The following is a 24618-nucleotide window of genomic DNA, read 5'->3' on the forward strand; positions in this document are numbered from 1 at the left end:
ATTTTAAATGATAAGAGATTGGTACCAGCTTAAATATATGGATCTTCTATAATGGTATCATAGTGTCTTTTCGAAGACAAGGATTTGTATTAAACATGCTGTCATTTTTGTCTTGTTGGCACCAATGTTGCAGTTCATAAAGCCATTGGTAAGAAATCCTAATGTGCAGTGTCTACTAATTTCTTGGATAAAACAAATGTTGTTACACGGTATCCTGTAGGTAACAAATTATATTATAGGTCATGGTGTCCTCTATGTAAGAAACTATGTTGCACAAATCGGCAGTGTCATGGAGAAAACTTCATTTATTTTCTTACAGGGGTAGGGCTAGAAGTACGCCGATGGTAAGGGGTAGGGCTGAAAGTACGTCGATGGTGCCTAGTACGCCGATGGTAAAGGGTAGGGCTGAAAGTACGTCGATGGTAGGGCACGATGACTACGTGTGTATTTGAGACGGTGCGGCCATCAGGACGAGGACAGTGTGGACACTGGAGCTAGGGCAGCGCGTCGGAATGGGCTGAGGTGTCTCCGTGTAGCCGCCACCGATGCAACGACGGCGTGGTCACCGGATTTAGGGCAGCTCGCCAGGACGGACCGAGGTCTCCCCGAGACGGCACGGCCACCGGGGACAAGGACGGTGCGAACGACGGGCGAGGGCGGCTCATTGCCTGGTGGCCGCTTTGGTGTGGTGTTTATTTTTCTAGAAGGTAGGATCGGGGTTGTGTAGCAACCTTGCGGGGCAGTCTGCCGACAGAACATTTGTTTTGAACCGTTGATCTGATTGGCAGATGATTGATGTAACGTGGACACTTGGATGTGATTAAGTTTGTTTGATCGGAGGTACCTGGTTATCCTGTGTACACGGGTTGTATAGCTGTAGGGGGATTCAACTTTGCTCTTTTATTAATAGTAGAGAAGACGAGATTTCTACCGAAACTTGCAACGGGTAGGAATGTGTATATGTATCCCAAAAAAAATCTCGTTTTTTTGAAACTTTGAAAACACAAATTTCAAAATGTTCAATATAAAGAGCACTGGAGCTCGGGTGCTGCAAATCTGCACTCCTTACATGAACTATTACAAGATGTTTTGCGTATTTTAATATGAACTAACATACGGACTAAAATAAGCTTACAAACACATCAAAACGTGTCTATATACTCCCTGTGTATATTAATATAAAAGCATTTAGATCACTATTTTAGTGATCTGAACACTTTTATATTAGTTTATGGAAGGAGTATATTACAATCAAAAAATGTAGGAGCTTCTTATAATTCGGAAAAGATGGGGTATATCTGAATTAGTCCATTAAGAGGATAATAGTTAAGGGACAAATCACAGGCCATTATGAGCAACACAGAATGGGCAATAAGCTGAAACTGCGAATTAAAAGCACACTGCAGCGATAAACAAAAAATTCCATTCATGTCCATCAACGATGGCAATTTAAAACAACAGTTATTGGGCATATACATCAACAGCGGAAACCAAGAACTTGAAAGACTAAGAAATCTGTATTCAACATCGTTCTCAAGTCGACCAAAAAGGAACACCCCTCTGTGTAGGGTGGTAAAAAAGCCAGTAAACCATATATATGTGCCTGGTATCCTTCACCATCACCCTGCCAACCGGATCTTCTGGTCTCATCGCCATGAACTTGCCTGCCCATCAGTAACAACATATGTAAGTAAAACTGCCTAAACAAAAAGAAAACCACCCCCATCGTCATCATCACCACCACCATCATTTCCATATATGCTATATCCCTTGCAGTAAACAGACAACACTAGCTACAGCCTCCACCTGGTTGTCAATCCCACCACCGATTCCATGTATCTACGTCACTTCCAGTAAGCACAACACTAAACTACAGTTCCACCTGGATAATTCCACAGCTTCAGAACAAAGGGGCAAAACTAGGGTGGCATTACATTCAGCTCGATGCCTCGTTGCCTAGCGGCTTCTGTGATGCTTTCCATGTTGCTTCCACTGGCCTTGCAGGCAGTCAAGTAAGCATGCCACAGCTCGAATGAGAAGGGGTACACTGATGTTGCCTGCTGGTGGAACCGCTTCACGGTCTCAGCAGCCTGCAGCTTCTCCAGGAGATTGGCACCTTCTAACCATACTGATTCTGGTGCGACGGGTACAGCACGGAAAATGGCATTGATCAGAACAGAACTTGCCCAGAACCTGGTGCCCATCGAGGTAGGGTCAGCACCCGTATAATGTTTAACCACAAATGTGCCAACTGCCAGGGCTAGGCGGTAGTTTGCAGGAAGAACCTCCATAACTGATTCAACAAAACCCACAAGGTATTTTACTCCTATTTTTCCTGGAAGGAGGGACTGGCCATAGCACGCCTCAAGGGTTGAGTTTATCACTGAAGAATCTGCAGAAGCTGGACCTATAGTGTCATCTATCAACTGCCTAAGCTTATGCTTCTTAACATTTTGGATAAACCTTCGAGACAGCAGTTCCTTCACAGGTAAGTTCTGAAGGTCTGCAAGATAACCACTGATCATATTTAAGGTATCTCGAGCTTGAGTGTCTGCACAAGATGGTATCTCTAGCATGTTAATTGCAGCATGCTCCCTTAAACAGTGTTCATAGCTCTCCCCTCGGGCCAACTTCAATGCTTTGTTCACAGCAACTTGTGCTTCCTGTAGGTTGTTCTCTAGCATCCTGTACAGTGAGAGGTTTAACAACCAATAGACCTGATCTTCAGATGCAGATGGACCAGAACAAACTTCTTGCGTATAGGCAAGCGATGGTTTTTCGGACACTTCATTACTAACTTCCGCCATGCCAACAGCAGCACTACAATGGAGATCACCATTTTTTCCATATTCTTCAAACCAGCGAGCCAGAACCTTCTCAGCTAACTCAATATTATCTGCCAAAGCATGCTCAATATATTGATTCCACAAATACTGAACTCCTTGCACCTCTTTAGGCCAATCCATGAGCAACTCATCAAACCCTTTCAGACCAGGACATGTACCATACTTTTGACATATGCGAGCTGCGAAAAGAAGAATATTGGGGCACATTGGGTACTCCTTCATATACTTCATCAGCATATCAACAGAAGATTGCAAGCCTTCAAGAGCAGCTAAACAACTAATGTGGTTAACAACGAGGAATTGTGACAATTTCAGGTAAGAAGGATCCCCATTTTTAACAGTCTCATTAATATCTAGAGACATCTTATCAGCAACATGTTTCAATAGTTCTGTAACCTGACGTCTGTTATCTACCCTAAGTTCAACAGGATGCCATACTAACATGCGAGGTAAATCTTTTGGAAATTCTAGCTGATCGCAAATTTCCTCTGGAAGCTTCCTATAAATTGAGATGTACAGGCATGAAATCCAAAATATGCATCTGTCAGACACAGTCAGGCAAGAAATGGCATCCGAAAGTAACTTGTCACCAGAGCAGTCAGCTGTTGCAGCAGGTAGAATCCCATATATCCTAGAAATAGCCTTATCTACATTTCCAGACATGCACAGGAAGTAAATCATCTGTAAGAAAATATCTAGGATGAAGGCACTCCTATCTTTCAATTCATTGTCAGTATCAGCTGGCATTTGGCAGAGCATACTCAGAGCATCATTATAAGCATCCAATCGGTCATCAAAGCGCAACCTACTATTAATATACATAAGCCATAATTCATAGGAGTAAACATTGTGTTGCACCTAAAAGGAGAAATGCATAATATTAGGTATCAGATGATACGAAACTGAAGCAAACATGAACAGATTGGATGTAAATATGGACTCAATGCCTAATATACCATAACAAAATTTTAATTTGATTAACACAAGAACTTATTGTTTTTGTCACACGAGAGGGCTCAATAAAACTAGTATAAATGGTTTGAGTTACAGATAGAATAAAAAATGGTTCAAAAGAAACAGGCACCTAGTTTTGCACCTCTAAGGTAAACCACCCGTGTAAACAAAATAGAAATGCAACCTAGCAAATATTAACAGGCACCTGGCTCATGGATCCTAGTATCATAATTTTGTCTTGTGTAACGAATTTAAATGGCAAAGGTTGAGAAACAGTGTACCGCATGGGAAAACATGTCATCTTTCCCAAGACCTTCATCCTTTTGATAGTAAATATGAAGATAAAACACCCACAGAATAACTGTGCTTGGATCAGCCTCAATGGAACGCGCTAGAAGTAAAAGAGCCTGTAGAATGCATGTTCGAGATTAGAGCTAAGCTGAATAACTGTAAGTCAATAAATCGAACCCATGTTAGAATGTGTAACATGTCCCTCAGAAGTAAGCAATACAAAAATCACCTTGAGCCTGTCAGGTTTGTTTACTTTCCCACAATACAAACCAAGTGCAGCCTCTAAGAAAAGCTCAACATCAACAGATCCCTGTACAATCTTATTCTACAGAACAAAAGGTTAAATAAAACTAATCAAAATATAAGCAGATCAGAGAACAATTGAACTAGTAAATGGAAGTGTGGAACTAGCATTTCAAAGGAAAAAATGTTAAACATTAAATATGAAAAAGAAATGCATGTGAATAGATTAAATATCATCAATAACAAGTTGATTTTTTTTGTGTCCACTAGGAGCATAAAAGCATTCCAACTGCCAACTTTTTGAGCTAATTCCAGATATTCTGCATGGAAATGAGAACAGGCAAAGCAGCACACTCGTATGAATAAGAACAGTGTCGACAACCAGATACTGATATATATGCCACTTCCGCTGATGTGATGATAATGGTGAACAGATTCTACCGGCACCCACCTTCCTACTATCCAGCATTCGCAAATTTGATAGCTGTCTGTTCCTATCAAAATCTGCAATCGAACCATCACCAGCTTGTAAGAATGGTGCATCCGATGGAAGAACTCTCTGAACTGACAAAGGTAAAGGAAAGGAAGCGCAAAACCCCCTTTGCCAATATTGCCATATACTGCTGGCCAGCACCGACTGCATTAAGTTCAGATCGGCTCTAATAAGATTTGAACCAACACGATATGTTGGCACTGGCAGAATATGCTGAAACAGATCATAAGGACTCCGGCCTGCATATATAGTTCCAGGAATTAATGACAAACCTTCACCAAGCACAGCGCATATGGAAGGCAAAAAGGTGTACATTAAAATTAAGTAATTAACAGGATATACTGGTTGCACATAAAACAACCTGAAAAGGAGGACAGTGCATGTTTTGTGTGATTTGACTTTCTCCAAGCATGATTCTCAATATGCTGCCATTGACACTCTTCGTCATTGCACTTTCCTCGGAGCTCAAACATGCAGAAGGGCCAGAAGGGATCAATCCCACTGTGCACCATGTCCTTATCCTTTGTAGCTGTTGAGACCATCTTCAAATTCTCTTCAACACGATCTTGTATCATATACTGTCCACTTACTGTTGCATCAGATGCTACATTACTGGTTATACAATCATTTTTACAGAAGCCTTGGACTACCCACTTGATGTGTCTAGCAGCACTTAGTGGCGCTGAAGACGGAAAATTGAGAGAATTCACACTTGATGGCGCACATAATTCTCCAAGAGAGTAAATATTGTCCTCAGGATCACAGTTGCCCATGGAAAGAGCATTACTAGAATTAGATAGACCAGACATCTTTTCAACACAATCAGCCACATCATTTGCAAGCTCCGTTGTGCCTACACAATAAAGTACCAAACATGAATTCAACAATAATTCTTGGTGAATGCATGCAGTCTAGAAAAAGGCATAACATCTTTAGTGGGTGTACAAGAACATGTCCGGCAGTTGGTTCTTTCGATTCTCATGCATAAATGCTGCGCCAAAAGAACAAATCTTACTCAACAACACAACAAAGAAAATGGTGAAATCCTTTAGAGTTCATTCTTATTAAGAGTACTCAAGCATATTTATACCATGTCGGTACTTTAATAACCTGATTGCCTGACCATTATCTAGTTGATCAATTAACTTAACAAGAAATGTCTGCAAGGAATGTCAAGCAATTGACATCCTTTCACCGCACATGCAGGTCATCATTAAGTGGAGAGCATACGGCAACCATATAAATAATACGGGTACAAATGACTTGGGTAAGTTAAGAAATGTGAACCTTCAGGATTTGTCATAATCTCATCAGCATCCTGTAACTGAAGTTCAACATGTGCAGATTGCTTCTCTTGTTCCGTAACTTTTACATGTTCTTCAGTGACTTCTTCAGAGTTATTCAGATGTGGATTCCTTACAAATCTTTTCACCAATCTGGACCTCAAAGAAGCTTCTAAAAGTTCATAGTCCTGCCCGTTATCACCAGAAGGCTCTCTGTTTTCCTCCAGATATACATGTATAGTTTCCTCATTCTCCAGATTTGAAGTGCATTCTGATCTAGCCCGCTTAGAAGAGAACAGGGGATCCTCTTCCCTGTAATGTGAAGGTTCACTGTTATCATGGACAGTACTCGCAAATTTCGGATCAGCAATGGCAGCAGCAAGCTCATCACAATGGCGTGAGCGTGCCTCATGCTTATCCACCGGCTGTTGAGGAGGTTCCTCTTGGTATGGACTGCTAGACCTACCAACACGGATCTCGGGCATCTGAAGATCTGCATGGAACTGAGAGTTGAGTAGTGACGGCATTACAAAGCCACGTCCAGCATTCTGAATATTTGAACACTGCGCCAAAGAAGAATTCTCTGCGATTAAACCATGGACTTGTGCAGAGCAAACTTCTCTTTTTCTACGAAGAATGGCACATCTTTCATTGGCCTCAATTAAAGCTTTTTGTGCTTTGCGATATGCTCTGAGAGCTTCTCTTTCTTCAACTTCACATTTTCGCCTATGCTCCTGAGCAACCTCCAACTCCCTGTCTTGGAGTTCCTCCATCTCAAGCAGAGAGAGCAATGTTGTGTTCTGGCCTCTTATATCCACCTGGCAACTCCGGTTTAAGAGATCATCATTCTGACAAAATAAGAAGCCCACATTGACAAGTTACTCTTCTGTTTGGTTGCCATATATAGATTACAATTGTCATCATAGGCATTAAACGAAAATAAACATATAAGGCATTTTCAGACAATTGCAGAACAAATTATAGCAGCTGAAAGCCTGAAACTGCAATGCATCAAATTTCAGTGACCGGAGCTTCTAGAGAAATTGAGAGAAAGTATTTTGATTTATATCTGCACCTTGCAGATATCAGGTTTAAACAGGGGCGACAGAAAAACATTAGCTAACCCTGTTTTACAAAGCATTTACCAAAGTTCATCAATTGACTAGATGTATGCCCGGAGCGACAAGTGAGCAAAAAGATGTACCATACAAATTCACATTTTCCTCACTGAGAGATACAAATCTGGTCAAATTTTCTTATGAACGAAACCTAAATAAAAAGGATATAAATATCACCTACAACTTAAGCTGTCGCTACTATGTTAAGGAAAAAGGTATCAACTAGCAAACTACAACTGGTTCAAACTTCCTGGCAAGCAAATGAATTAAGCTGGTTAGGCTTCTTGACTATTCAGAAGTGCAATTTATTCTCATGTATCACATTATACAACGGTAGCAGTATTTTGAAAATAGAGGAATTGTTACTCCAGCTTTCCTACTTTCTAATGGAGAGCTTGTGAAATACCTGATGACTGACTTTGGAACTAGTAGTAAATGGAACCAAACTCTTTTAGTACATTTGAGGGTACAACATAAATGAAATAGGAATAGAATAATTAGCAAGAAGACAGTAAAGGTATCAAATGCTGAACCAACCTCCATTGCAGGCTGCAAGTGTAGCCTTTCATTTGACACAGTTGAAGTATCAACAGGCTTTACTTGTTGCCAATCCTGGGTAGAGAAAATATGGTCCTTGGCATGAATAGATGACCTTTCTAAATTGGCCCCTGCTGGTACAGAAGTAACAGGAACCAAAGCACTGGTATCTTCAGCCATAGGTTGCTCGCTAGTAAACTGTGGCCCTGCAAGCTTGCTATGACATTCAACTGCGGCATGGTTGCCACCATCTTGTAGAACCATGTGGTGACTTTTTGATGACAGAAGGTTCTTAGCGGTACGACCAAGATGCATTTGATCTGAGGATTCTGTTGTCATGGCATGTTCTGCCTCATTACCTTTACAGTTCATGGTGATTCCATTTTCAATGTGATCCCTTCTTTCAGAAGATTGTACATTGTCATTTCCCAATGAACTTCCAGGTGTTACCAGTGTTACCAAATCACGTCCTACTTGGTTGTCGAAGCATTGCTGATTGGTCTTCAGCCTTTTAACTGGTCTGCCATCATGTCCAAATGGACCATCAAGGTGAGCACGCCGACCACTGTTGGAAGCTTCAAAGCCTATTTTCTCCAAAGGTGGCCTTGTCTGATCAGTGGAGCAGTCAGCTTCCTTCACAAAACCAGGTGACATCGGTCTTTTCTGAACTTTTAACTCATTTTCTCTGGCAGCAATTTTGTGGCGCAAACTTTCCAACTTATCATCTGCTGACTTTACTCCCATACCAGTTCCATCCTTCTGGGAAGACTTCAGAGGTGTAACTTGACGAATAGGTGGCTCTCTTCTAGAGAAAGTAGCACCTGAGCCCCTACCTGCCGCCAAGTTTCTGAGTGTGTGTGGATTAGCGGGCCATTTCGTGGATCCTATGTTTGCAGCACGGATCTTTTGTTGGGGCGCTTCCTCTCTCATAAGTCTAGTTTGCATACTCATCCCAGGTTTATGTGTAACTTGTGTGCTGGCTTTCCTACCTTTACCCCCAACTTGCTTTGACATTCCAGAGTCAGTCTCAATATCATCATCAGAGAAACTTATCACCAAGTTATCACTTGGCACAGGTTTCAACCAAGCAAGATTACGACTGGTGCCAAGTTTGAATTGCCCTTGATTCGCCCTCAAGTTCTTCTTATAACTTGGAGCAACTGTTTTCTGAGGAAGAACATTTGAGAGACTCAAACTACTGCCACCTGGCAAATCAAGGCAAACAGTGGGATAAGTTTAATAAAGCAACCTTTCAGCAAAGCAAATCACAGGACAATTGAAGAACGAACAAAGGCGCTAGATGAACGATACAAAGAGGAGCAAATAACTGCAATAGATCTTACCTTTACCAGGTAAAGTTGCCACCGTCACTTGAGCAGCAGCCTGCACATATTTCCCAGCATTGGATAGAGCTAACAGCTGAGATTGCAGAGCCTGCTCACGGCATTTGAACAAATAAGGTAAGCTATAAATGCCTGCCGCAAAGCTCCATGAGAAGGTGATAAATGCGCAAGCGGTACAAAGTATGTTACATAGAAAAGGCAACTAATACGCAAATACGTACATGCGTAGACCCAAGAAACTCACAAGAGCCAAAGCATCATCAATTTATAGTACCATCCTGCCCAAATCTGACTCAAACCAGTTGGCAATAGAGACGGAGCATGCAACTTACACAGATTATTACTCTTATACAGCTTCAATTATAGTAATATCCTGCCCAAATCTAACTCACCCAGTTGGCAATAGCAACTGAACACACAACTCACACCGGTTATTGCTCTTACAGCTTCAATTATGTACCAGAACTTGAGGCAGGCTTAAACGTAACGGTAGAGGGCGTTGTCGCTAGCGATGTGATGCATAACTGGTACTAATCATTTGTACGTATAGCTTCAATTAAATAGCAGTAGATCTTAGGACGGCTACAACCATAACCCCAAAGGCGTATCACATCATGCTGAAGTCAATAATCATTAATCATTTGTCCGTGCAGCTTCAATTAAGTAGCAGTAGAACTTGGGATAGCTCCAACCATAACCCCAGAGGCCCATCACATCATGCTCGTGTCAAAACCCTACCCCCCCCCCCCCCCCGGTTCCAACAACCAAGTGATGAGGTCCTGAAAAACATCTAGCTCACCACCGAAGCCCTACAGCTAGATCTCAGCGACCTTGATTGACACGACCGCACGCAGCAGTCCACAAAACCATAAATACAGACCGATCGCACAGAAGAGGACATCTCGGCTACTCAATCCACAAGTCAAACCCTACGGAAGGTCAGTCAAAGGCGAGCTACTAGGGCGCAGCTGCTGCTGATAGTGCTACGACTACTTCCCCGCCACTCCACCGAGCGCCGCGAGCAGCTAGATCGGAGAGAGGGAGGAAGACGAGCATCGACGGGGACGCGGGTCTCACCTCGTCGTCGGAGGGGCCGGAGGAGACCTCGCCCTCCTCGCGCACCCTGGCCGCGACCCTCGCGACCGCGACCGCCGGCGGCGGTGGAGGGGGCGGGGAGGGCGGGGAGAGCGACGCGGAGCTAGGGTTCGGCGCGGCGGCGGGGCGCGGGCCCGACATGGTAGGGGCGGAGGGGCTTAGCGGGTGCGGGTTTTGGGAGGCGGTTTCCGCCGTCCTCGCCTCGTCTTTGTAGGGAGCCAGTCGAGGCGAGCGAGAGAGAGAGAGATAGATAGAGAGCTGGGGTGGAGACGGAGAGACTGCGCGGTGGGGCCTCCGTTGGAGAGGGCGGGACAGCGAGACGTGATCGACGCGGAATCTGCTAACGTGGAGAGCGTTCGTCTTGCTTTTGGCTTTTGCTTGGCTGTGAAGGCCGTCTGATTTGACGCGGAACCTTCGTCCCCGCCTCTCTCCGTGCAGGAGCCTTCTGGAGGGCTTCACGACCGTCAGATTTATCGATGAACGGCCGGATCATCTTTTGCGACATTTGGGGCTTGTTGTGCTCGATCATCACGCCAAGTAATGATCAAAACTGGCAAATATATATGCTATGGAACCACAAATAGAAAGAAAAGGACGAAATGACAAGTCTAGCCAAAGATTTTGCTTGCACGAGTCCAGATTGGTAAAGAAAACACATTGCAAGTGAGGTAAGTGGCCATATATGCAATGTCACCAAAAATAGAAAGGACGACATGGCGAAAAAACTGGTACGTTTCTTTAGGAAAAACTGGTACGTATTGAAGGTTCAAAAAATTGTCAATGAAGAATTCAATTTTCAGTCGGAAATAGAACAGGGAGCGAAAAATACAATTTTCAGTCGCAGACAGAACACATTTTATGAGCAATGCAATATTTTTGGCAATGATTTTAGGGCAACAAGCTACACATGGCACTCGTGGATGATAATTTTTTGTAAACACTCCAATGTGGAAAGAAATGAATATACTGTAATATGGATGCATGCTTTAATGATGAAGTGATCATTCAAGAGAAACTTGCACTAGATCAGGTCCTCGAGCTAACCACCTCAAAATATATAGGACAGGTGTCTGTGTCACAAATTCTAGAGTTACAGCATAAACACGGTATGGCCAAGAAAAAGCTTTCCCCCTATTAGACACGGGTGACACAAGAATAACTGGATGGATCCTCCTCTTGGGCAAAAGATTACATGACAAGAAAGGAACAGAATTTGTTCATATCTTCAACTTCAAGTCTGCGTCTGACGGCAGCGCCCTTCCACGGTGGTTGAAGATCATGAAATCCAGGTTTGCTGGGAGCGATACGATCCTGTGGCAATAGGTGGATTAGAGACAGGAAATGGGTAGCTGCTTTGTAGGCTCAACAGTTCATGCTAACATAATATTAGTGCTTTCCCTAAAAAAATATATGAGTGCAACGGTGATCATGGAGCCTTGACAAAGCATTAAATAGGGAAGCCATATCAGGAAATTTCAGAAGAAATATTTTTATCTCCGGACAAACTATCAACATAATTGGGAGGTAAGGTGGCTTTGGGGCATACTATGGCAAATTCAGCAACACGTGACCACAAAAGCCAATCATAATGCCCCAAAGCCCAAAGGAAAAGAGAGAATGTGCCAGATAAACGAACCATCATGGATTATTCGAAGCTACAAACATGCCTAAATAACACCATGAACATGTAAGACCTCGAAAAGCATCAGCAGAAAATAGGTTCTAAAACAGTTCCATAGTATTTCTATTCCTTACTACTCCCTCCGTTCCTAAATATAAGTCTTTTTAGAGATTTCACTAGGGGACTACATACGGATGTATATAGACATACTTTAGAGTGTAGATTCACTCATTTTGCTTCGTATGTGGTCCCCTAGTGGAATCTCTAAAAAGACTTATATTTAGGAACGGTGGGAGTAGATTCTATCTTCAACCTAGTACCAAACTCAAATATCAAAAAATAGCTTACATATGCTCTATCGAAGCGAATGTAAGGCATAGCTCAGAAATGAGACTATCCTCTTCAATTCAAGCTAACAAGTGTCATCACTGCATAAAATTCATAGGTGCTTACACAGTCGTGAATCAAGAGTCTATGCATCACATGATCCCATGTCTGACTTGTGAATGATGTGTGGTTTCTTCAGATATTAAGCATCATGCAGCCTTTGTTAGTATTTCTACTGCACACTAATGCATACATCTAAACATGATGTACTGTTGTGTGCGTGTAATTGTGTATCTCCTTTCAAGTGTTCCATCTCTCTTTCAGCCATACTGTATGCACATTTGACAAAAGCATGTTCTTGAGGATATTTAAATACACATAATCTTGTAACATGTTGCCCTGGAAGGACATAATAGTTAACTCCATGACATTTTTACAAGGAAAACAACTCATCATGCAAAGCCGTAAAGATCCTGTAAATCCATTTCCTAAGTTCCTGTTCCATAATTTGCCGATTGCAGACTATAAAAGGAAACTACAGCTGAGTTTCTAAGTTTACTTAAACCTTTGTATCCAATCTATGACTATATGTCACAATCCCAGATACAAACTCAAGATTAGTTAACAAGGAGCTCCAAATAGCTTACCTATTCTCCTCAGAATGGGGGAGCACCGAAAGGAATTTTGCTGGAACAGAGACACCTGCCCACATGCATAAGACCAGCCCCAGGAGCAGCTGCACCATCACCTGCACAACAGAAAGCACAAGTTATGCAACGTAACAACAGCCTGGAGCTGAGATATAAACTTCCACAATTTTCTGAGAAAAACATGCCCAAATTATTAGTGCTAATAAACGGCCTTTAAACATAGAATTATACTAAGTCAGAAGCGGCCACCACAGAAAAATTTATCTATTGGGTACTTTGTTACTATATACTGTACAAATCATGGTTAAACCTACATAATTACAAGCCCAACATATTGTGCAAAACTACGGCTTCCAAGCTACCCAAATATAGTAGCTAGAAAGGAAGACTACGCAGCAGAATATTATGAGTACCCATCGCAAGATAAAGGTTTCCAGAGGGAGGGAGTGCACGTACATCCACTGGCGGCCGCGAGAACTCCTCTTCCGTGATCTTCAGCACCGCACGATCTGCAGCAACAAACAACACACGGACACGCAAATCAGATCCTGGAACCTAGCGAGCAACACTAACAGCAACCTCCATCTTCAAATTCGAGCTCTGTCATGATTCTGAATAGCTCAACAACAACAACAACAACAACAAAGCCTTTAGTCCCAAACAAGTTGGGGTAGGCTAGAGGTGAAACCCATAAGATCTCGCTACCAACTCATGGTTCTGGCACATGGATAGCAAGCTTCCACGCACCCCTGTCCATGGCAAGTTCTCTGGTGATACTCCAGTCCTTTAAATCTCTCTTTACTGATTCCTCCAATGTCAAATTCGGTCTACCGCGACCTCTTCTTACATTATCAGCATGATTCTGAATAGCTCAGCTGTCCCAAATCTAGACGGGATCAGCACACAGGTCAATTCAAGTCGCGACCTAGATCTAAACACTAGCAGTATAACCAACGACGGGGCAGCCCGAGAATCAGGCTCCGTCGGCCGAGGATCTGAGCGCGCGGCGCCCGGAAGCGGAAACCCTCTCCGGAATTTTGCACCACCCGCCAGCCACAAAATCGAAAATCACGCGTAAGGAGTAGGAGTGCGGTGTTACATTGGATGGTGGCGTAGGCGGCGTGGGCGAGGAGGGCGCCGCCGAGGACGCCGACGACGTAGCCGATCCCCATGGCGAGGCGAGTCTAGCTGCTTCTCCGGCCGCCCTCTCCTTCCTTTGTGCTCACGCTGCGACTGCTGCTTCCCCGATCTCGAATCCGGCTGCTCGATCCGGTGCGGAGTTCTGTTGTGCTGTTCACGCTGACGATGCAGGCTGACAGACAGGTGGGGCAGGGACGGCAAGGGCTATGGGTTTTCTCTTATCGGATTAAAACTTCACATCATCTAGAGCCGCACCCCTAGAATCCGGCCCTGGACACTAACCGGTCACGACTCAAATTTTTCTCTCCCGTCCAACTCTCTCATATTACATCCCTCATATTCACATAAAAACATGCAGAATATATCCTACGTACTACTACTATAATCTTCTTCCTTGTTGGAGATGGCGTGCGCCGGAGCATGAGCCGCGTGTGTCGTCGCGTGTGTCGCCGCCTCCTGCACGGCCTGTGCTTCCTCCATTCAACGCCTGATGATACATCTCAAACGTATCTATAATTTCTACTTGTTTCATGATTTTTTTAGGTGACATTGTTATATATTTTGCTATACTTTTATATTTTTTTACACATAATTGGACTAACCTACTAACTCAGTGCACCCAGTGTCAGTTTTTGTCTGCTGATGTCTTTTTTGCAGGGGTTTTTACCCAATTTTCCGGAGCCCCAAAAATCCCGAAAAAAATATATAAAAAACAGCGTTGAGTATAGGTGGATGATGACATCGGCTACAAAACCCCAATGTTGAGTTCCGCTTCCTTCTCCGTTACGGTTTATTATGTGGTGCTTGCTTGTAGAGTAAATGATCTGGGGGTAGCTATATATAGACATGTTTGTTGCTATTAGATGATCTTGTGATTAATTAGAATTCTACTCCTCAATTGATGATGTATTATTGCTATGATTCTTAATTCAGTTAGTGCTCTAAGTGGTTAACTAAACTTTTAAGTTTCAGCTATTAAAATCACATTGAACTAAATAATCCTTCTGCACTACTTGCCGCAACATTTCTATTTATTTTTTGGTATTAAGACATGATTGGTTGGTCTATTTGATAAGATTTCTGGGCCAAAGAAACAGCCCAAACGTACTTGAAGCTACACTTCTGTTTATAATGTCTTTGTACCATGTTTTTTTCCTTCCTGGTCATGGTATGGTCTAAGTGATGCTCGTATGGTAAATGGTGTGGTTTCTATAGACATGTTCCTGTTTGATGCTCTTGTAGTTAGGATTCTACTCCTGGAAGTGATGATCTTGTATTGGTCCCTAATTTAGTTAGTGGTCTAAGTGGTTAACATAACTGCTAACCTTCAGCTACTAAAATCTACTCCCAAATTAAATTTATTCCCCTGGTTAGTGCTCCCGTTCTTGGTATACTAAACTGGATGCAGAAAATGTCTTAACTTTATATGGCGAAAGGTTGTGCATTAATCATTTCGTGCACATGGAAGATTTTGTAGTATCGATTGTTAAATGTGCTTCATAAAAAACCAGAATGCGAATGTTAGTATTTTTTACCGAAAGTTCTAAATCGAATAGTGATAATAGTTAGTCTTTTTTTCTTCTTCTTCTAACTTTCTTAATTACTTTCATTTTTGCAGGTTTTATTCATTTCATGGGAGTTGGCATCGATGGATTGTTAGTGTTTAGCTTTTTTTTATTTGTGTTGACGAACAATGTAAAATTTATGTACGTATATATAGATGAACTATGTGAAACTATGTATTATGCTAGCATATGTGTTCTCTAGCTTGTTACATATTTTGTGATGATGTTGAAAATATATATGTTATGCAATATATGTGTTGAAGATGTCTGAAACTATATGATGTTGAAAATGTGCTATGAAAATGCAGGGAAATAATAGAAAAGACAAAAAGGGAGCAATACACGCTCTTTGCCATATGCAAGTTGATGGCAAAGCCCTTTGCCATCTGCCAGCAGATGGCAAAGCCTGTAGACGGCAAAGGGCTCTCGGCGGACGGCAAAGGCTCTACAGGATTGGAAAGTGGAGTCCTTCTCTTCCTTCCCACCTTTTTTTTTCTTTTCTTTGGTTTTTCTCTTCATGGCGCATAGGCCCTCTTGGGTTGTCCCACCAGCCCACTAAGGGCCGGTGCGCCACCCATAGGTCCTTTGGGCTTCCCCCGGGAGGGTTGCCCCCTCCCGGTGAACTTCCGGAACCCATTCGTCACTCTCGGTACATTCCCGGTAATGCCCGGAAACTTTCCAGTAACCAAATGAAGTCATCCTATATATCAATCTTCGTCTCCGGACCATTCCGAAAACCCTCGTGACATCCGTGATCTCATCCGGGACTCCAGACAATATTCGGTAACCACACATATAATGCAACTATACTAAAACATCGCCGAACCTTAAGTGTGCAGACCCTGCGGGTTCGAAAACTATGTAGACATGCCCCGAGGTATTCCTCGGTCAATATCCAATAGCGGGACCTGGATGCCCATATTGGATCCTACATATTCTCCGAAGATCCTATCGGTTGAACCTCAGTGTCAAGGATTCATATAATCCCGTATGTCATTCCTTTTGTCCTTCGGTATGTTACTTGCCCGAGATTCGGTCGTCGGTATCCGCATACCTATTTCAATCTCGTTACCGACAAGTCTCTTTACTCGTTCTGTAATACAAGATCATGTGACTGTTGGGTAACGTAGCATAAATTCAAAAAAATTCCTACGCATGTTCAGATCTTCCTATGGAGAGACCAGCAACGAGAGAGGGGTAAGAGCATCTTCGTACCTTTGAAGATCGCTAAGCGGAAGCGTTGCTAGAACGCGGTTGATGGAGTCGTACTCGCAGCGATTCCGATCTAGTGCCGAACAACGGCACCTCCGCGTTCAACACACGTGCAGCCCGGTGACGTCTCCCGCACCTTGATCCAGCAAGGAGGAGGGAGAGGTTGGGGAAGAAGACCAGCAACACGACGGCGTGGTGTTGGTGGAGAGACGAGGTCTCCCGGCAGGGCTTCGCCAAGCGCCGGCAGAGAGGAGGAGGAAGAAGTGCAGGGCTGCGCCGAGGAAGAGGGAAAAACGTGTCCTCCAAAGGCCAAAAGTGCCCACTATATATAGGGGAAGGGGAGAGGGGGTGCCACCCCTAGGGTTCCCACCCTAGGGGGTGCGGCAGCCCTCCCAGATGGGGTTTGTGGCGGCCAGATGGGGAGGAGGGGGTGGCGCACCCCTCTGGTGGGCCTAAGGCCCACCTAAGTTAGGGTCCCCCCCCCCTCTTTTTCTTTCCCCTGCGCCATGGGCTGAGTGGGGAGGCGCACCAGCCCAACTAGGGGCTGGTTCCCACCCCCACTTAGCCCATCTTACCTCTTGGGGTCGCAGCCCCCCTTCGGTGGTCCCCCGGGACCACCTCCGGTGGTCCCGGTGGTCCCGGTACGTTACCAGTGATGCCCGAAACACTTCCGGTGTCCGAAACCATCCGTCCTATATATCAATCTTTACCTCCGGACCATTCCGGAGCTCCTCGTGACGTCCGGGATCTCATCCGGGACTCCGAACAACTTTCGGTAATCTCGTATAACAATTCCCTATAACCCTAGCGTCATCGAACCTTAAGTGTGTAGACCCTACGGGTTCGGGAGACAGGCAGACATGACCGAGACACCTCTCTGGCCAATAACCATCAGCGGGGTCTGGATACCCATGGTGGCTCCCACTAGCTCCACGATAATCTCATCGGATGAACCACGATGTCAAGGATTCAATCAATCCCGTATACGATTCCCTTTGTCTGTCGGTATAGAACTTGCCCGAGATTCGATCGTCGGTATACCTATACCTTGTTCAATCTCGTTACCGGTAAGTCTCTTTACTCGTTCTGTAGCACGTCATCGTGTGACTAACTCCTTAGTCACATTGAGCTCATGATGATGTTCTACCGAGTGGGCCCAGAGATACCTCTCCGTCACACGGAGTGACAAATCCCGATCTCGATTCGTGCCAACCCAACAGACACTTTCGGAGGTACCCGCAGTGCACCTTTATAGTCACCCAGTTACGTTGTGACGTTTGATACACCCAAAGCACTCCTACGGTATCCGGGAGTTGCACAATCTCACGGTCGAAGGAAAAGATACTCGACATTAGAAAAGCATTAGCATACGAACAATACGATCTAGTGCTAGGCTTAGGATTGGGTCTTGTCCACCACATCATTCTCCCAATGATGTGATCCCGTTATCAATGACATCCAATGTCCATGATCAGGAAACCATGATCATCTATTGACTAACGATCTAGCCAACTAGAGGCTTGCTAGGGACACATTATGATCTATTCATTCACACATGTATTACTGTTTCCTGTTAATACAATTATAGCATGAATGATAGACAATTATCATGAACAAGGAAATATGATAATAACCATTTTATTATTGCCTCTAGGGCATATTTCCAACAGTCTCCCACTTGCACTAGAGTCGATAATCTAGTTGCATTGTGATGTATCGAACACCCATAGCATTATGGTGCTGATCATGTTTTGCTCGTGGAAGAGGTTTAGTCAACGGGTCTGCAATATTCAGATCCGTGTGTACTTTACAAATATCTATCACTCCACTCTGGACATGGTCCTGGATGGAGTTGTAGCGGCGCTTGATGTGCTTCGTCTTCCGGTGAAACCTGGGCTCCTTGGCTATGGCAATGGCTCCAGTGTTATCACAGAAGAGTGTCATAGGACCCGACGCGCTTGGAACCACTCCAAGGTCGGTGATGAGCTCCTTCATCCAAATTCCTTCATGAGCCGCTTCTGAAGCAGCTATGTACTCCGCTTCACATGTAGATGCTGCCACGACTTCTTGCTTGCTGCTGCACCAGCTCACTGCCCCACCATTCAACACATATACGTATCCGGTTTGTGACTTAGAGTCATCCGGATCTGTGTCGAAGCTAGCGTCGACGTAACCCTTTACGACGAGCTCTTCGTCACCTCCATAAACGAGAAACATTTCCTTAGTCCTTTTCAGGTACTTAAGGATATTCTTGACCGCTGTCCAGTGTTTTGCACCGGGATTACTTTGGTACCTCCCTACCAAGCTTATCGCAAGGTTTATATCAGGTCTGGTACACAGCATGGCATACATTAGAGAGCCCACGGCTGAAGCGTAGGGGACAGAACTCATCTTCTCTCTATCTGCTGCCGTGGTCGGCGACTGAGTCTTACTCAATCTCATACCTTGCAAAACTGGCAAGAACCCTTTCTTTGAGTTTTCCATATTGAACTTCTTCAGTATCTTGTCAAGGTATGTACTTTGCGAAAGACCTATGAGGCGTCTCGATCTATCTCTATAGATCTTGATGCCTAACATGTATGCAGCTTCTCCAAGGTCCTTCATTGAAAAACTCTTGTTCAAATAGGCCTTTATGCTCTCCAACATCTCTATATCATTCCCCATCAATAATATGTCATCCACATATAGTACGAGGAAAGCTACAGAGCTCCCACTCACTTTCTTGTACAGACAGGCTTCTCCGTAAACCTGTATGAACCCAAACGCTTTAATCACCTCATTAAAGCGAATGTTCCAACTCCGAGATGCTTGCACCAGCCCATAGATGGAGCGCTGGAGCTTGCATACTTTGTTAGCACCTTTAGGATCGACAAAACCTTCTGGTTGCATCATATACAACTCTTCCTTAAGATTCCCGTTAAGGAACGCTGTTTTGACGTCCATTTGCCAAATTTCATAATCATAAAAGGCGGCAATTGCTAACATGATTCGGACTGATTTCAGCTTCGCTACGGGAGAGAAAGTCTCTTCGTAGTCAACTCCTTGAATTTGTCGAAAACCCTTTGCGACAAGTCGAGCTTTGTAAACGGTTACATTACCGTTTGCATCAGTCTTCTTCTTGAAGATCCATTTATTTTCTATGGCTCGCCGTTCATCGGGCAAGTCCACCAAAGTCCATACTTTGTTCTCATACATGGATCCTATCTCGGATTTCATGGCCTCAAGCCATTTGTTGGAATCCGGGCCCGCCATCGCTTCTTCATAGTTCGAAGGTTCACCGTTGTCTAACAACATGATTTCCATCACAGGGTTGCCGTACCACTCTGGTGCGGAGCGTACCCTTGTGGACCTTCGTGGTTCAGTAGTAACTTGATCCGAAGCTTCATGATCATCATCATAAACTTCCTCTTCAGTTGGCGTAGGCACCACAGGAACAACTTCTTGCGTTGCGCTACTTTCCTGTTCGAGAGGGGGTGTAATTACCTCATCAAGTTCTACCTTCCTCCCACTTACTTCTTTCGAGAGAAACTCTTTCTCTAGAAAGGATCCGTTCTTGGCAACAAAGGTTTTACCTTCGGATCTAAGATAGAAGGTATACCCAATAGTTTCCTTAGGGTATCCTATGAATACGCATTTCTCCGCTTTGGGTTCGAGCTTTTCTGGTTGAAGTTTCTTCACATAAGCATCGCAGCCCCAAACTTTAAGAAACGACAACTTAGGTTTCTTGCCAAACCACAGTTCATACGGTGTCGTCTCAACGGATTTAGACGGTGCCCTATTTAAAGTGAATGCTGCAGTTTCTAATGCGTATCCCCAAAATGATAGCGGTAAGTCGGTGAGAGACATCATAGATCGTACCATATCTAATAAAGTGCAATTACGACGTTCAGACACTCCGTTGCGTTGCGGTGTGCCAGGCGGCGTTAGTTGTGAAACGATTCCACACTTTCTTAGGTGTGTGCCAAACTCGTGACTCAAATATTCTCCTCCACGATCAGATCATAGACATTTTATTTTTCTGTCACGTTGATTCTCAACCTCACTCTGAAATTCCTTGAACTTTTCAAACGTCTCAGATTTGTGCTTCATCAAGTAGATATACCCATACCTACTCAAATCATCGGTGAGAGTGAGAACATAACGATAACCACCGCGAGCTTCAACGTTCATTGGGCCACACACATCGGTATGTATTATTTCCAATAAGTCGGAGGCTCTCTCCATTATTCCTGAGAATGGAGTCTTAGTCATCTTGCCCATGAGGCACGGTTCGCATGTGTCAAATGATTCAAAGTCAATAGACTCTAGCAGTCCATCAGTATGGAGCTTCTTCATGCGCTTAACGCCGATATGACCAAGGCGGCAGTGCCACAAGTATGTGGGACTATCATTATCAACTTTGCATCTTTTGGTACTCACACTATGAATATGTGTAACATCACGATCGAGATTCATCAAGAATAAACCATTCACCAGCGGAGCATGACCATAAAACATATCACTCATATAAATAGAACAACCATTATTCTCTGACTTAAATGAGTAGCCGTCTCGCATTAAGCAAGACCCTGATACAATGTTCATGCTTAAAGCTGGTACTAAATAACAATTATTAAGGTTTAAAACTAATCCCGACGGTAGATGTAGAGGTAGCGTGCCGACGGCGATCACATCGACCTTTGAACCATTCCCGACGCGCATCGTCACCTCGTCCTTGGCCAGTCTCCGCTTATTCCACAGTTCCTGCTTTGAGTTGCAAATGTGAGCAACAGCACCGGTATCAAATACCCAGGAGCTACTACGAGCGCTGGTAAGGTACACATCAATAACATGTATATCATATATACCTTTAACGTTGCCGGCCTTCTTGTCCGCTAAGTATTTGGGGCAGTTCCGCTTCCAGTGACCTTTTCCCTTGCAGTAGAAGCACTCAGTCTCAGGCTTGGGTCCGTTCTTTTTCTTCTTCCCGGCATCTGGCTTACCGGGCGCGGCAACAGCTTTGCCGTCTTTCTTGAAGTTCTTCTTACCCCTGCCTTTCTTGAAACTAGTGGTCTTGTTGACCATCAACACTTGATGCTCCTTCTTGATTTCTACTTCTGCAGACTTGAGCATGGAGTACAACTCGGGAATGGTTTTCTCCATCCCTTGCATGTTGTAGTTAAGCACAAAGCCTTTGTAGCTTGGTGGGAGAGACTGGAGGATTCTGTCAATGATAGCATCATCCGGAAGTTCGACTCCAAGTGAAGTCAGACGACCGTGTAACCCAGACATTTTGAGTATGTGCTCACTGACAGAACTGTTCTCCTCCATCTTACAGCTGAAGAACTTGTCGGAGACTTCATATCTCTCGACACGGGCATGAGCTTGAAAAACTAGCTTCAGCTCTTGGAACATCTCATATGCCCCGTGTTGCTCAAAACGTCTTTGGAGCCCCGTTTCTAAACTGTATAACATGCCACACCTGACCAGAGAGTAGTCATCACTCCGCGCTTGCCAGACGTTTAGAACGTCCTGGGCTGCTGCGGGAGCGGGAGGGTCACCTAGCGGCGCATTAAGGACATAAGCCTTTTTAGCTGCTTCAAGGATGAGCTTCAGGTTGCGAACCCAGTCCGCATCGTTGCTACCATCATCTTTCAGCTTGTTTTTCTCTAGGAATGCGTTGAAGTTGAGGTTGACGTTGGACATCTACAATATTTATAAAGACAACTTTTAGACTAAGTTCATGACAATTAGGTTCATTTAATCAAATTAAGTATGAACTCCCACTTAAATCGACATCCCTCTAGTCATCTAAGTGATACATGATCCATGTTGACTAACCCGTGTCCGATCATCACGTGAGACGGACTAGTCACCATGGTGAGCAACTTCATGCTGATCGTATTCAACCATACGACTCATGTTCGACCTTTCGGTCTCTTGTATTCGAGGTCATGTCTGTACATGCTAAGCTCGTCGAGTCAACCTAAGTGCTTCGCGTGTGTAAATCTGGCTTACACCCGTTGTATGCGAACGTTAGAATCTATCACACCCGATCATCACGTGGTGCTTCGAGACAACGAACCTTCGCAACGGTGCACACTTAGGGGAATACGTTCTCGAAATTTTAGGAGGGATCATCTTATTGTGCTACCGTCGTTTTAAGCAATAAGATGTAAAACATGATAAACATCACAATGCAATCATATAGTGACATGATATGGCCATTATCATCTTTGCTCATTCGATCTCCATCTTCAGGCATCGCATGATCATCATCGTCACCGGCGTGACACCATGATCTCCATCATCATGATCTCCATCATCGTGTCTCCGTGAAGTCGTCACGCCAACTACTACTATCACTACTACTATGGCTAACCGTTAGCAATGAAGTAAAAGTAGCAAGCACATGGCGTTGCATCTCATACAATAAATTAAGACAACTCCTATGGCTCCTGCCGGTTGTCATACTCATCGACATGCAAGTCGTGAAACCTATTACAATAACATGATCATCTCATACATCATACATGCAACATCACAACTTTGTCCATATCACATCACATGTCAAATCCTGCAAAAACAAGTTAGACGTCCTCTAATTGTTGTTGCAAGTTTTACGTGGCTGATTTGGGTTTCTAGCAAGAACGCCTTCTTACCTACGTGACAGCCACAACGATGATATGGCAAAGCTATTTACCCTTCATAAGGACCCTTTTCATCAAATCCAATCCGACTAGAGTAGGAGAGACAGACACCCGCTAGCCACCTTTATGCACGATGTGCATGTCTGTCGGTGGAACCAGTCTCACGTAAGCGTACGTGTAAGGTCGGTCCGGGCCGCTTCATCCCACAATACTGCCGGAAAAGAATAAGACTAGTAACGGCAAGCAAATTGACAAACCATCGCCCACAACTTTTGTGTTCTACTCGTGCATAGAATCTACGCATAGAAAACCTGGCTCGGATGCCACTGTTGGGTAACATAGCATAAATTCAAAAAATTTCCTACGCATGTTCAGATCTTCCTATGGAGAGACCAGCAACGAGAGAGGGGTAAGAGCATCTTCGTACCTTTGAAGATCGCTAAGCGGAAGCGTTGCTAGAACGCGGTTGATGGAGTCGTACTCGCAGCGATTCCGATCTAGTGCCGAACAACGGCACCTCCGCGTTCAACACACGTGCAGCCCGGTGACGTCTCCCGCACCTTGATCCAGCAAGGAGGAGGGAGAGGTTGGGGAAGAAGACCAGCAACACGACGGCGTGGTGTTGGTGGAGAGACGAGGTCTCCCGGCAGGGCTTCGCCAAGCGCCGGCAGAGAGGAGGAGGAAGAAGTGCAGGGCTGCGCCGAGGAAGAGGGAAAAACGTGTCCTCCAAAGGCCAAAAGTGCCCACTATATATAGGGGAAGGGGAGAGGGGGTGACACCCCTAGGGTTCCCACCCTAGGGGGTGCGGCAGCCCTCCCAGATGGGGTTTGTGGCGGCCAGATGGGGAGGAGGGGGTGGCGCACCCCTCTGGTGGGCCTAAGGCCCACCTAAGTTAGGGTTCCCCCCCCTCTTTTTCTTTCCCCTGCGCCATGGGCTGAGTGGGGAGGCGCACCAGCCCAACTAGGGGCTGGTTCCCACCCCCACTTAGCCCATCTTACCTCTTGGGGTCGCATCCCCCCTTCGGTGGTCCCCCGGGACCACCTCCGGTGGTCCCGGTGGTCCCGGTACGTTACCAGTGATGCCCAAAACACTTCCGGTGTCCGAAACCATCCGTCCTATATATCAATCTTTACCTCCGGACCATTCCGGAGCTCCTCGTGACGTCCGGGATCTCATCTGGGACTCCAAACAACTTTCGGTAATCTCGTATAACAATTCCCTATAACCCTAGCGTCATCGAACCTTAAGTGTGTAGACCCTACGGGTTCGGG

At 44.6% G+C, this 24618-nt stretch overlaps 2 protein-coding genes across 2 annotated transcripts; both read right to left on the bottom strand.

Moving 5' to 3' along the window:
- Positions 1-1409: 1409 nt before the first annotated feature.
- On the bottom strand, positions 1410-10418 carry LOC123397809. Its single transcript, XM_045092344.1, has 9 exons — positions 10186-10418; positions 9109-9199; positions 7766-8970; positions 6115-6958; positions 5189-5680; positions 4786-5066; positions 4321-4416; positions 4082-4207; positions 1410-3704 (listed from the first exon to the last, which is right to left on the bottom strand). Exons 1-9 carry the CDS (start codon positions 10342-10344, stop codon positions 1920-1922), a joined length of 5079 nt encoding a protein of 1692 aa, XP_044948279.1. The 5' UTR covers positions 10345-10418; the 3' UTR covers positions 1410-1919.
- An 819-nt stretch (positions 10419-11237) lies between these two features.
- LOC123397763 (membrane magnesium transporter) lies at positions 11238-14125 on the bottom strand. Its single transcript, XM_045092296.1, has 4 exons — positions 13901-14125; positions 13258-13310; positions 12799-12899; positions 11238-11514 (listed from the first exon to the last, which is right to left on the bottom strand). The coding sequence occupies exons 1-4, from the start codon at positions 13971-13973 to the stop codon at positions 11421-11423; spliced, it is 321 nt and encodes a 106-aa protein (XP_044948231.1). The 5' UTR covers positions 13974-14125; the 3' UTR covers positions 11238-11420.
- Positions 14126-24618: the final 10493 nt, after the last annotated feature.

The sequence above is a fragment of the Hordeum vulgare genome, chromosome 5H (genome assembly GCF_904849725.1).
Source record: "Hordeum vulgare subsp. vulgare chromosome 5H, MorexV3_pseudomolecules_assembly, whole genome shotgun sequence".
Taxonomy (NCBI): domain Eukaryota; kingdom Viridiplantae; phylum Streptophyta; class Magnoliopsida; order Poales; family Poaceae; genus Hordeum; species Hordeum vulgare.

Bases quoted from the DNA above. Each gene is read 5' to 3' on its own strand.
- LOC123397763 (XM_045092296.1), bottom strand. From the start codon at position 13,973: ATGGGGATCGGCTACGTCGTCGGCGTCCTCGGCGGCGCCCTCCTCGCC. The intron at 12,900-13,257 runs GTACGTGCACTC...TCTGTTGTGCAG, and splicing joins TCTCGCGGCCGCCAGTGGAT to GTGATGGTGCAGCTGCTCCT. The intron at 11,515-12,798 runs GTAAGCTATTTG...CTATTGCCACAG, and splicing joins CCCCATTCTGAGGAGAATAG to GATCGTATCGCTCCCAGCAA.
- LOC123397809 (XM_045092344.1), bottom strand. From the start codon at position 10,344: ATGTCGGGCCCGCGCCCCGCCGCCGCGCCGAACCCTAGCTCCGCGTCG. The intron at 4,208-4,320 runs GTGATTTTTGTA...TGCATTCTACAG, and splicing joins ACAAACCTGACAGGCTCAAG to GCTCTTTTACTTCTAGCGCG. The intron at 3,705-4,081 runs GTACACTGTTTC...TTCTCCTTTTAG, and splicing joins ATGACATGTTTTCCCATGCG to GTGCAACACAATGTTTACTC.